This window comes from Ipomoea nil, unplaced genomic scaffold (genome assembly GCF_001879475.1).
Source record: "Ipomoea nil cultivar Tokyo-kokei standard unplaced genomic scaffold, Asagao_1.1 scaffold0875, whole genome shotgun sequence".
Classification (NCBI taxonomy): domain Eukaryota; kingdom Viridiplantae; phylum Streptophyta; class Magnoliopsida; order Solanales; family Convolvulaceae; genus Ipomoea; species Ipomoea nil.
Genome location: NW_017617303.1, coordinates 1 through 12,492, shown reverse-complemented (window position 1 = coordinate 12,492; position 12,492 = coordinate 1). Strand labels below are relative to the sequence as shown.

The following is a 12,492-nucleotide window of genomic DNA, read 5'->3' as shown; positions in this document are numbered from 1 at the left end:
ATAATGATTGTCCATAGCACTAGGTCTACATACATAAATTATCTCATAGATGCCTTTCAAAAAAAAAAAAAAAAAAATTTATCTCATAGATGGTTTTACTAAAAGTACAATGAACATTTATTAACTTGAAAGTTTTGCAGCCTAAGCTTTAAATTCATCATCTACATACCCTCAACTAACACAAGTTAACAATTACATATACTAGTATTGTCCCGTGCGATGCACGGTTAAGTTTTGTCGATTTGTTTGTAGTATTTCAATTGACTAAAATGAATTTATTTATTGGACGCCAATTATGTTAAAGGTATTTGTCTAACCAAAAAATATGAATAACAATTTGATGTTTAACAAAAACTAATTGTCATCATTCTATATATAATAATATGTAAAGAACACAATATTACACATTATTAAACACTTCATGGTAAACAACGTTAGTAGTTGACGTACTAACACTGTTCGAGTCACTACAAATTAAAATTTTCAATCCGTCTGGATTGCTCACTCTAGAAGCAGCAACGTACAATTGACCATGAACAAAAACTGGTTTCTTTAAAAGTAAGCCAACGTGTGATAGTGTTTGTCCTTGACTCTTGTTAATTGTCATTGCATAGGACAACATTAAAGGAAACTGTCTTCTTTGGAATTTAAAAGGTAATCTCGGATCTGATGGTGTCATAGTCATTCGGGGGACCAACACTTTGGTTCCTGCGTTGTTTCCAGACATAATTTTTCCTTCAATCACATGATCTGCTAACTTCGTAATAACCAACCTAGTTCCATTGCATAGTCCAAGTGAATGATCTATATTCCTCAACAACATAACAGGTGACCCGACCTTTAAATTCAAACAATGGTTTGGAATGCCGGATGCCCTTATACCATTTAGAAACTCGGGAGTGTGCACATCATCAAGTAAGGTGCCATTTGAGTCTGATTTGCACACACTATCACAACTGTAGTAAGTCCTACTATCCCCAGTATGCAGATCACTCATGTATTCATTAATGGAGTTAACGACGTCAAGGGTTGGGGCTAATATAGCTCGACCTTCAAGAAGACTGGAATCTGAATTCCCAGACATGAACATAGGGAACGTACTTGCAACTATGTTGGTAATTGGGTCTCCATTAGATGGTAATAACAGTTCGTTTGGTATCTCTACCTCTGCATGACCATCATTTTGACCACCCATAGTTCCATCACCTATACTCGCAATCCAATCTGCAAAGTCCTCTAGTTTTTTCATGTCAATCCCCGGCATGCTTCGATTTAATCGAAGGTTTTTTGTCAATCTCAAAACCTTACAATTGTTCCATAGATACGATGAGTTGATTGTTGCAGAAATAATATCCTGTCTAGATCCTTTTGGTACAACTGGTAATATTTGCCGGAAATCGCCACCAAACACCACCGTCTTTCCACCAAATGTTTGGTCAGCACTGTTGGGATTTTGAAATTGAAGCAAATCTCTCATTGTCCTATCCAATGCTTCAAAGCAGTGTTTGTGCATCATAGGAGCTTCGTCCCATATAATCAATTTACTCCGGACGATTAATTCGGCTAGATGGCTACCTTGTTTAATATTACATGTGGAGTCTTCGTTTATTGCAATAGGGATGGAAAACCTTGAATGAGCGGTTCGACCACCAGGAAGTAACAACGACGCAATACCACTGGATGCCACATTGATAACAATATCACCGCTAGCTCGCAATGTTGATGACAACGCCTTCCATAGATAAGTTTTCCCAGTACCACCGTAACCATAAACGAAGAATAGTCCACCACTGCCATTAGACAAATTTTGGATGATTGTGTTGTAGATCTCTTTCTGCTCATCAGTCAATCTTGATGCCAATTCTTCGCTCTCTGCTTGGAGTGCTTCGCGATCATAGTTCAACTCCTCAAATAACAAAATGTTATCAACCAATCTTGAATCATCCATGTTAGGTGTTGGCATCGGAGGAAAGTTTTTAAGAGACTTATTGTGTATTATCAACAATTTTTCTAGCTCAATTAAACCGAAGTTTTTTTTCTCACACTCTTTTAGTATCAAATCTGTAAAGTAAAAAAAAAAAGTAATAGTATTGTTAGTTATTAGTTATTAGTTATTATATTATATATATATATATATATATATATATATATATATATATATATATATATATGTAATTAAATATATTATGTAATTAAATATATGTTTTATGCACGATTCTAAAACCTGGTTTATTTAGTTGTTTTCTATGCATGAATTCAGCATCTTCGACTAAATGATGCCACACCTCATCCCATACATGTTCAGGTCTGGATAATGAGTTTGAAAGCAATAGTATAACAAACAACTTTCTCATCGCATGTCCAGATGACCAATAACTTGCTTCCTCAATTGCATCAATATACTCTTTGTCGTCATCTAATAATCCACGTGCGTAACATGCATCCCTGAATGTCATGTATTCTACCCCATTAAATGTCATAATGTCTTTAAAACTGGTTGGTCCACGAACAATATTCAAAAGACATCTAAGATAGTATATTTCACCACTACCAGGAGGTACGAAGAAGATGCGACCAATTGAAAACCCCTTCTTTCTTGGATGCCACTCTCGAATATCTCTCTTCCAAACAAATTTATTGGGCATTTCAATGTATGTTAATGAGCGTGCATCTTCATATTTCTTATTGGCTTCGAACCATCCTTTGAACATACTTTGTCCCACTGTTTCACGACCTAAAACATTATCAATATTTTCATCATCAGCGAATACAATGGACTGACAATCTGGAAGGTGGAAGCTTAATCTTTCAACAGCCGGTGTCCGATATTGGACCTCAAAACTGAATAGTCGCCAGGCTGCCTCGCATGCTGAAACGTACCTACAATCATAGTACATATTAATCTCATCCACCACCTCCTCACCGTTTTCATCGATGGTACTATTGTAGAATTCTGCTGTGACACGGTCATTACCCTTGTTGACATACTTGAAGAGGTACTTGATTGATCTCGACTGGTTGCACCATTCTACGTTGATATGAGCCTTGTACCTCAAAAGCAAATATCTATTATGCGGGACAACATATCGGCTGTCTAGTTCTATACCATTCTTCTTGACTGTTCTACCATTGTCCCGACGCATATAAACTGGATACCCATCCTGGTCAAACTTAGACTCTGCTACAAATTGTTTGGGGAAGTGCTTTGAACACTTTCCATTAACCATGCACGGAGAATTCCTTCTGGCGATTCCACATGGTCCATGAACCATGAATTCCTCGACTGCATTGTAGTATTTCATTTGCATTGTCTTGTCTGGTACCTCAGCCTTTATGATTGAATCCATGTACGTCGGACTCGTCATGTCAACTTTGTTCTTGAGGAATATTAGAATATGTGCATGCGGTAGTCCACGTTTTTGGAATTCAATGGTGTAAATAACTACATTTACATAATAATCTTCCATTAGTTTAACATGATATACGTAGACAAAAGTAAAATAAAAAAAAAAAACATAGCGTTTAATGGAATTCAATATATACCTGATTTCACAGGACCAAAAAGCTCACCATTCTTTACTTCCTTTATTAGACAATCCAATTTCATCTTGAATATACGGCATAAAATATCCGGACGATCTTCTGCATTGAGATTTCGCTTGGTAATGTACCGCTGTATTTCGGGCCATTTTGGATTACACGTGAACGTTATGAATAGGTTGGGGTAACCAATGTGTCTACAAATGGCCATTGCATCCTGGTAATTCTGGATCATGTACCTTGCTCCGCCCGTAAAACTTGATGGTAAAAGTATTCGCTTTCCTTGGGTGCTAGCTTGTACTTCACCTCGCGTCAATGCATCTGTCAGTCCTTTCAAAGCTTCGCACCTCAGCGATTTTTGGTGTGTCCTTATGTATATAAGCCTGGCAGATTCAACCATTGTGTATGCATCCACTATAAATTGTTGAAATAACCTCCGAGCATACAATATGGTAGAAATCTCTTCTAACCTTTCATGTAATCGATAAGCAAAATACTCCCGTTGAGATATACGTTGCCTTGCATTGTTGTTGTTAGAACCATTGGTTGCAAACTGTATATCCTCTCTATATCCATCTTCCCCATAAGGAAATAGAATAGGATATTGCAATGGTAGGTATGATGGATTTAATTCAGTAATTCGCTTAAGCACCCCGGAATTGCTCTCAACCAAAATATCTCTGTGGCCTATGGATGGATCTAAATCACCAACAATAAGTGCAGCAACCTCTGACGTCGTTGGTAGGTTATAAGTTCTTGCATCTTTAGTTCTCTTACCAATTAATCTCATTTTTATCTCTACACGTGGATTTCTCTCAATTTCTGCCTTGGCCATACGGAATGATTTAACCAACACATTATTCCCGTCTAAAACCTCCTTAATGTCCTCCACCACCTCAACATGCAAATCTTGTGTAGCTATGTTCTCCCTTTATAGAGGAATAAAGAAAATATTTATTTAAAGTAATTGTTAAATGAATTGATGAAATTAACAAATTGTGGCATCATGTACTATACCTGACAGAAGCAATACGATTCTTAATTTCATTATCAGTATCATGAATATACAATTGTGCAAACTTCGGATAGGTCCCATTTGGTGGAATCAGGCTACCAATACGATGGAAGTTCTGACCATGGATTCTGAAAATTGGAGGGGATGACCCATTGTTTATTGTCCTGTCTATCTTAGCACCCATTGATGTAAAACAGAACATATTATTATACGATCTTATATTTTGAAGAAAATATTTCTGCTTTTCACTCAATGTAAAAAAAAAGATCATATAACTTCTTTGGAGGTAGTGTGTTTCTAGGCAGTTTGATTTTCCCGTTCACACAACATCCTGAGTATTTAACTGTGTTTTTTGTTTTTGACTTGTAGAGTCTTTCCTCGTACCAAAAAAAACCACCACAATGCTCACATATGTCGTCCGGGTCACCAAGGTCTACAGATTCAACTGAAATTGTAGTATAGAATATTAAGAATTTGTGAGATAATATTTACTTTATACAATCAAATTCTTATAAACTAACCATCTTGTATGTTTGATGTGTTTGTTTGATGACCAAGCACTTCATCCATTTCTACACTTAGGTTGGGATAGTTGTTTTGAGTCGGGAGAGCTGAATCACAATTTGACTCCAAATGCATTTGCACATCATTTATTGTACCATTCCCACATCCTAATAGAATTAACATCTTATTAGATGTTATAATAATAATAAGTAAATTTGAACAGAATATATACTTTCATTGTTTTTTTTTTATATATATCAAATTTTGATTTTGAATATTCGTACGTGTAGATGATCCATTGTCTGACGCATGATGTATGTCGTGGATTGATGAACTAATTAATGTGCGTTCTACAAATGATGACATTAAAAAAATTAATAATTCACATTACAAAAAATAACATACAAAAAAAAAAAAAAAAAAAAAGACTTTAAGTCTAACCGTGAGAAACTATACGCAACGGGGTAGAGAGTGATGCTTGAAATACACCGTAGATATGATTTCGTGTTGTAATATCACATAGACCTCCACTGGTTGAAGCTTTACTTATCTTAGAACTTGACACAATTTCATTCTCTGAGAAAATAAACAATAAATAAATAAATAAATATATATATATATATATATATATATATATATATATATATATATATATATATATAACAATATATTTAATGTTATCTACAGATAAGTGCAAAGGAAATTGACTACAAATGGAAATTATAATTTTTATTTTATACCGTAATAATAATTAAATAATTAAATACTATAAAATATAAAAGAAAATAACATTCTATAAATATTGTTATGTTCTAATAATAATACTAACTTACTAACTATAACTAAATAGAAAAATAAATGTATAAAAAAGATTGGTTCGAATGTTTTTTAAATAAAGTATTACTGTGATTTATTTAATGTAATTTATTGACCCAAAGACCAAAAAATATTACCCCCAGAAATATAAATAGATGAACAAAAGAAATATTATTAAAATTCTATCCATTCGTTTTGTAATATTATAATTGACTAATATTATTTATACAATGTAAAAAATGGTAATTATAGTTTTTATAAAGTAAATAATACATTAAATAAAAAAAATGTTAACAATAATCCCCACGCCAATAATAATAATAATAATAATAATAATAATAATATAATAATAATAATAATAATAATAATAATAATAATAATAATAATAATAATACGGAGTAATAAAGAAAATGATAGTCAATAGATATGTCTCTCGGGAAGCTTCTCATTTCACCATTTCTGTCTCTCTCTACACTTTTCAAAACGAAGAAGATGCTTCTACTTCTCCTACTTGGATATGTTTTTTTGGAAAGCTCAAGGTTGTGGATCTATGTATTTTTTCACATCTCAAGTTCATAGATCCTAAAATATTCTGAGATTTCACTATGAAGTATGAATCCACTGGTTCGGTTAGAGGGGAGGTCCAGGGTGAGACTGAGATCACTGGATGACGAAACATCCACGGGTTCGGGTTGTTCAATGCGGAAATAGTCAGATCAGCATGAAAAGTATGGGAAATGGTCAGATCGCAACTGAGGCGGGTAACAGAGAGAGAGAGAGAGGATTGGGATGATTTGATGAGATAGGGATGAATGTACTCCGCATAGCTTTCGTACTTCTATTACACCACTTATAATGCTTTAAGAAGAGATGAATGTTAGACTGACCTCTGTGGTTCTCAGCAGTCCTTCGCTTGGATCCTATACAAACAGAACCTGTAAGTTTCTTCATTTCTCACTAAATAGCTTTAAAGTAGTGATAGCTTAGATTTATAGCAGCTGTTCAGTTAGTGGAATACTAATAGTTGGATTCTAAATACCAATTTGATTATTAATTGTGTTGCCTATTCATATTTTGCAGTGTTAAATGTCGAAAATAAAATTAGTATTTTTTGACCGTGAAAATAATATATTTTAGTAAAAATTCTAAAATATTATTTTATGACCAATGTTTTGCAAGTCTAATCTCGCGTGCAAAGGTTTTAGAACATTTGTTTAGTTTTTTCTGCTGCCCGAGAACAGTTTGTGGCTTATTAGTCCTTATTAACGGTTGCATTTGATGCAGTCCACAGCCGAGATTATATGGCAGGGGAGGGAGCCTTGGAAGGAAAATGAGACTGGCCTCACATTCGATTGCAGGTAAACTTCCTAAACCATGGCATACCTAACCCATCATCTCTATTTGCTCTCTTTAATTTTTTCAATGTTCCAGTTTTCCTTCTGAAAAGGAAAACAAAGATAAAAATGGAGAAGGGTGGAAGAGTATATGGGTACTCCAGTTTTTGTGCATACATAGTGAGTTGATGTCAACCATTACCGTGAATGTTATGAATTTAGAAAGTGAATGTTGAATTTTATTATTACCGTTTAATATTGCTGCTCAGCATTTTGCTTCCCCTTAGGCCCTTATATTTAATAACTCTCTTAATAAAGTGCTAAATGAAGAAGCTTTTAGTATTTCACTTAAGATGATCTCAATGTCGTTTTGAGGTTACTGTCTTTAGGACAATCATGTTGGCAGCTATCTCCCATACTATGAAAATAAACCCCACATCTGTGTGTAACTTGGGCCTAAATTTGTGGGTATTGGTGAGTGTAAACTTCCATTGTATTTATGGCTTTATGCCCATGTCCAGATGGTTCCAGCGTTCTTGTCCATTATTGAGTGATGTGATGCTCAATTGACAACCTGCTTATCTGTGCTGAGCATGTATGGGGAGTTAGAGTCGGGAAGGAGGGTAGGGGCTTTGAGGGGTGAGGTTTTGTGTTTCGGTGTTTCCTAAAATTACAGAGTAAAGCTCATTTTTCTGAGATGGTTTTGCTTAATCCTCTATATTTGTGTACTTCTGTTGATAACCTGAGCATAACATCTGTTCATCTTAGTGATATTAAAGGAAAAATATTTATTATTTCAGTTCTGAGACGAAATCTTCGTCTGTTTGTCTTTTGGTGTCTTGTTCAGAAAGCACGGTGTAGTGCACTCATCATCTAAGAACAGCCAGTTCACCTAGAGTTCCGAATGGCTTTAACGACTTTGAGGTTAAGGTGTTTGACGGATGTGCAAACCCATACCTCGGTCTGGCTTCCATCATTGATGCTGGGATTGACGGTCTATGCAAACACTTAACTCTCCCCCAACCATTAAGTAAGTTTGCACAATTCTCTTACAATGTCAGCTCTGTTAAAACTACTCCATTCAGACAACATAGTAGTTTGCTGCTTGTCTTAGTTTGTCATAGAATTCTTAATATTAGTTTTGAGATATTTTGATAATTTATCCCGCTAATTTTTGTATGGATGACGTCTACCCTCTCGAGAAACTGTGCCAAGCCGATATACCTAAAGGAGTACACAATGCGGCATGAGGATCCCGCTAATTTCTGCGTGGCTGGTGTTTACCCTCTCGAGAAACTACGGCAAAGGGCATGCGAGGCTTGGAAGGAAATACCACTCTCCTGTAAGCTCACTATACACTATACATACACTCTATGCTCAATTGCTCATTAACATATATGTCAATTAGAAATTCCCATTTCTCGGCCTCTTACTCACATTGTTGCACATTATTTTTTTTCACAGCATTAGTTAACTTTATATTGTTGTCTTTTATTACTAAGTTTTAGACTGTAAATTTTTTTTTACAAAAGCTAATTGTAATGTTCTGAGTACATCATTTGAGGATATTGTTGCACTAATTTGAGATTTTCAATCATGAGAATTATCAAAAGTACTTATTTTCAATAATAATCTATACATCTATACATTCAAAAGTACTTATTTTCAATACTTTACAATATTGTATAACTCAAAACTATAATAATCTACACATTTATACATCCGAAGAAAAAAAAATAATGGACTCTCTATAAACATCTATTATAGATCTATAAATATTTCTGCTTCTCACTCGATGTAAAAACAATGGACTATTATAGATCCACAGGAATTTCTTCACCATGGACTCTAATCACCAAATCATCACATCAGCTAATCACCACATCTGCTATATATGTTTAGGAATACTTGAACTCACTGCAAAAAAATATTCAACAATCCAAACAATTTGATTACAATGCAACCACCTACTTGGAAGAGGAGGTGATTGAAAAACTTGATAATCAAACCTAATATTCACAAATTCACAATTCACAAATATTTTAAAACAATAAATTTTTCAAACCACGGTAAAATAAGCAAAACGATCCTTGAGTCAGGCACAATTTATTAAAAGATCCATGTACCATTTTTTGTCCTTGAGCCACCAAAGACCCTAGTAGCAGATGTAACCAAAATTAAAAAGAAAAGAAATGCCAAAAGGCATCATACTGTCTTTGTAACCCAATAACCAAAAAAAAAAAAGATAAAATGCCAACAGGCATCCTGGTCCACATGCATCAGAAACCTCAGCAAAGCAATTTATATTCAATCACTTTCCTCCTTAATCCCTTTGTTCTTTGATGTCTGGGTTGATGAAGACTCGTCTAGAAGGCGCCTCTTTACAACTGAACTATCACCCACATCATCTTGATTGCAAGCAACACCAACCCCAAGAAGATTTTCCCCTTCATCAACCTCAACAAATTCCTAATTAAAAAAAAAAAATCAAACTTATTATTTGCACATAATAATCGTTACAATAAAATAACATAAAGTGTACCTCCTCAAAATCATCATCCTCCACCATTTGGTCAACTTTGGAGCTCAAATACTTGTCAGGAATGCGCAGAAGCTCTGGTGCATGCACTTGAATCAATCTTTGGTCAGTGTTTATCCTCATGACAGAAAATACGTTGTCGAGATTCTCAAATTGTTCTTTCCTAACGACCACCCTAAATAGCATGCACTGTTTAACCAAGGATTGTAATTCTGATGGATCAGTTGAGTTGCCTAACAATAAAAAATAAATCTCCCCGTTAAGAATCAACAACACAACAACACGTACTGTAAAATACATTTATATATATTCCCAGAACTAAAATGTTATAAAAATATACATTTGAATGCCTTGACTTCAACTCTGCAACAGAAATTCCCAATAGCTGATTGCACTCTCTGTCCCAAAGGAGAAAAGGTGCATTTCCTTCTAAATCTGCAACTCTGATCTTCAACCTGTATCTCAAATTACCTTCTCGACAGCTCTTTTCACACTTTTGTACAGTAATATAGCCCACCTGTTGACTCAAGCTTCTTGTTACAGCTAGAAGCTCTACATGAACTGTAATACCAATTGACAGAATCCTCTATAGCAACTATCCTAGCTGCAACCCAGTAGTCCCCATACTATAGCATAAAAAAGTTGTAAAATGCATATAAGTACCTGCATGGATAGGTTGCTATAATCTCAACACCATTTGTGGCTCTACTGTATTAGGTTTTTATATAATTTTAAAACCTAATACAGTAGATTTTTATTATTATACAACACAAACCAATTACCTCTCTGGTTTGGTAAATTTCACTGATAGTTTTCATATCTTGAGCATTACATTGGGTCTGCTCCATCATTGGAAAGGATTCAATGCTCCTCATGGGTGTTTGCACACCACGAAGAATTAAACTAAAAATAGTAAAGTCATAAGAAACAATTTTTTTTAAAAAAATAGTACAATACTTAAAAATAATTACTTTTACCTCTCCCTAAACTCCAAAAACTCTTTAGATTGCTGGTTAATAAGGACTTGTGTCACATCATATGAGCTGCAAAGCCTCACCTCGCCATCTAGACATTTAACAAATGTTACACATTTTACACAGAATAGTGTATATATAAGTATATATGTACTTACTCGTGGCATCTCTCCTAATTCGACAGAACTGCAAGATCACCACCATTGGTTCATGACTACTTGCATTAAAAAATGGCTCAATCTTACCAACATGATCATCCCATAGAGTACACCTAATCTGATTTCCACTGTAAAAGTTGAGGGAAATTAGATTTCTCAAACTTTTAATACCAAAAAATAAATAAGTACCCAACTTTATATATAGATATAGATTTAATAATTGATAAGTAAAATTGGGGAGCTTATATGCTGGGATCCACAGACTGGGAACCCTTTGGGCAATCCTCTTACTGTAAGTCTCCATTTGAGTGCCTTTGTTTAACTGTTGAGATCACTGGTTCCGTTACTCTTTCACCATTGCACATCCTACTTCTTTTCAAGTTGATATAATATTATCATGAAATGATTTTTAGTGGTGATAAACCTATAATAAATTGATGCCTTAATTTTCCACCCAGGCATGGTGATTGATCCAACCAATCATGACCAGACTAAGATTTGGTCTCCCCTTTTCCCTTAACATTATCTCATTAGCAACTTGACTTTCTTAATTTAAATATATATTAAATAATTACCTTAAATCCTCAATGATAAAGGCTATAAGCCAAGTTGTTCTCCAGGAAATCATTTTTTCCTGAGTTGATATATAATACAGATTTAAATATATATATATTAAATAATTACCTTAAATCCTCAATGATAAAGTCTATAAGCCGAGTTGTTCTCCCAGAAATCATTTTTTCTTGAGGTGAGTATATTTCAGCCACTTTCCAATTACATCTGTAATGAAATTTAAAAACAAAATTTAACACACTGGAAAATAAAAATAATTTTTTTTTAAAAAAAAAGGTAATTTCAACATAATATACGTACCAACCAACAGCTTATCATTAACACCTTCAACTTTTAGAGCCTCAATGGTGTGAGACGGAACATCTGACTTGGAAACTCAATTCTTTTGAATTGCTTAGCTATAGTCTGGTAATTGAACTTGATCATGTACTTGTGAGGGGTTGTCCTGTACGTGTAGAAGTTGTTGATGACCAAGAAATTCTTAACAGCCCAAACTGAACCTTCCTTAAAATTGTTAATGAATTTTGGAACCAATTGTTTTGGGATGTGGGCATGTACCAATGTTCCCTGCATATATATATATATATATATATATATATATATATATATATATATATATATATATATATATATAAATATATAAATATTGAAATTTAAATAAATATATATAATTGAAATTAAACAGTGTTATATTCAATATGAGATTGCATTGATTTCCTTGCATCTGTTATCACCTCAGAATCATGAAACACAATTTCCTTGCATCTGATTGCATTGCTTCCTGTCCTCTCCGATACATTGTATGCACGAATAACGCGAACCTTCATTGCACTCGTAACATTGAAGGGTGAGATATCACTTCCAAGAACATACATTGGATACATACTGTATGAGAGATGAGAGATATTACTTGTTGTTCAGCAACGTGTGGTTGAATGCATAGGCCTGTAATTCACTATTTATAGAATTGTTAAGGAATCAGCAAATTGTTCCATATTACGTTAAGTAATCCCAAAAGTTGTAATCCTTATTTTGTATG

At 34.2% G+C, this 12,492-nt stretch overlaps 2 protein-coding genes across 2 annotated transcripts; both read right to left on the bottom strand.

Moving 5' to 3' along the window:
- Positions 1–400: 400 nt before the first annotated feature.
- LOC109178927 lies at positions 401–4,739 on the bottom strand. The gene is made up of 4 exons (XM_019328478.1): positions 4,558–4,739; positions 3,544–4,469; positions 2,225–3,442; positions 401–2,061 (listed from the first exon to the last, which is right to left on the bottom strand). Exons 1-4 carry the CDS (start codon positions 4,737–4,739, stop codon positions 401–403), a joined length of 3,987 nt encoding a protein of 1,328 aa, XP_019184023.1.
- A 5,497-nt stretch (positions 4,740–10,236) lies between these two features.
- On the bottom strand, positions 10,237–12,337 carry LOC109178926. The gene is made up of 6 exons (XM_019328477.1): positions 12,162–12,337; positions 11,565–11,660; positions 10,881–11,008; positions 10,726–10,813; positions 10,531–10,651; positions 10,237–10,374 (listed from the first exon to the last, which is right to left on the bottom strand). The coding sequence occupies exons 1-6, from the start codon at positions 12,335–12,337 to the stop codon at positions 10,237–10,239; spliced, it is 747 nt and encodes a 248-aa protein (XP_019184022.1).
- Positions 12,338–12,492: the final 155 nt, after the last annotated feature.

What these genes read in the sequence shown, in the direction of transcription:
- LOC109178927 (XM_019328478.1), bottom strand. Translation starts at nt 4,739, where the DNA reads ATGGGTGCTAAGATAGACAGGACAATAAACAATGGGTCATCCCCTCCA. An exon ending in TTTTGGTCCTGTGAAATCAG is followed by an intron (nt 3,443 to 3,543) that starts GTATATATTGAA and finishes ATGTAAATGTAG; the next exon opens with TTATTTACACCATTGAATTC. An exon ending in AAAACAACTAAATAAACCAG is followed by an intron (nt 2,062 to 2,224) that starts GTTTTAGAATCG and finishes TTTACTTTACAG; the next exon opens with ATTTGATACTAAAAGAGTGT.
- LOC109178926 (XM_019328477.1), bottom strand. Translation starts at nt 12,337, where the DNA reads ATGTATCCAATGTATGTTCTTGGAAGTGATATCTCACCCTTCAATGTT. An exon ending in TTTATCATTGAGGATTTAAG is followed by an intron (nt 11,009 to 11,564) that starts GTAATTATTTAA and finishes CAACTTTTACAG; the next exon opens with TGGAAATCAGATTAGGTGTA. An exon ending in AAATTTACCAAACCAGAGAG is followed by an intron (nt 10,375 to 10,530) that starts GTAATTGGTTTG and finishes TTTATGCTATAG; the next exon opens with TATGGGGACTACTGGGTTGC.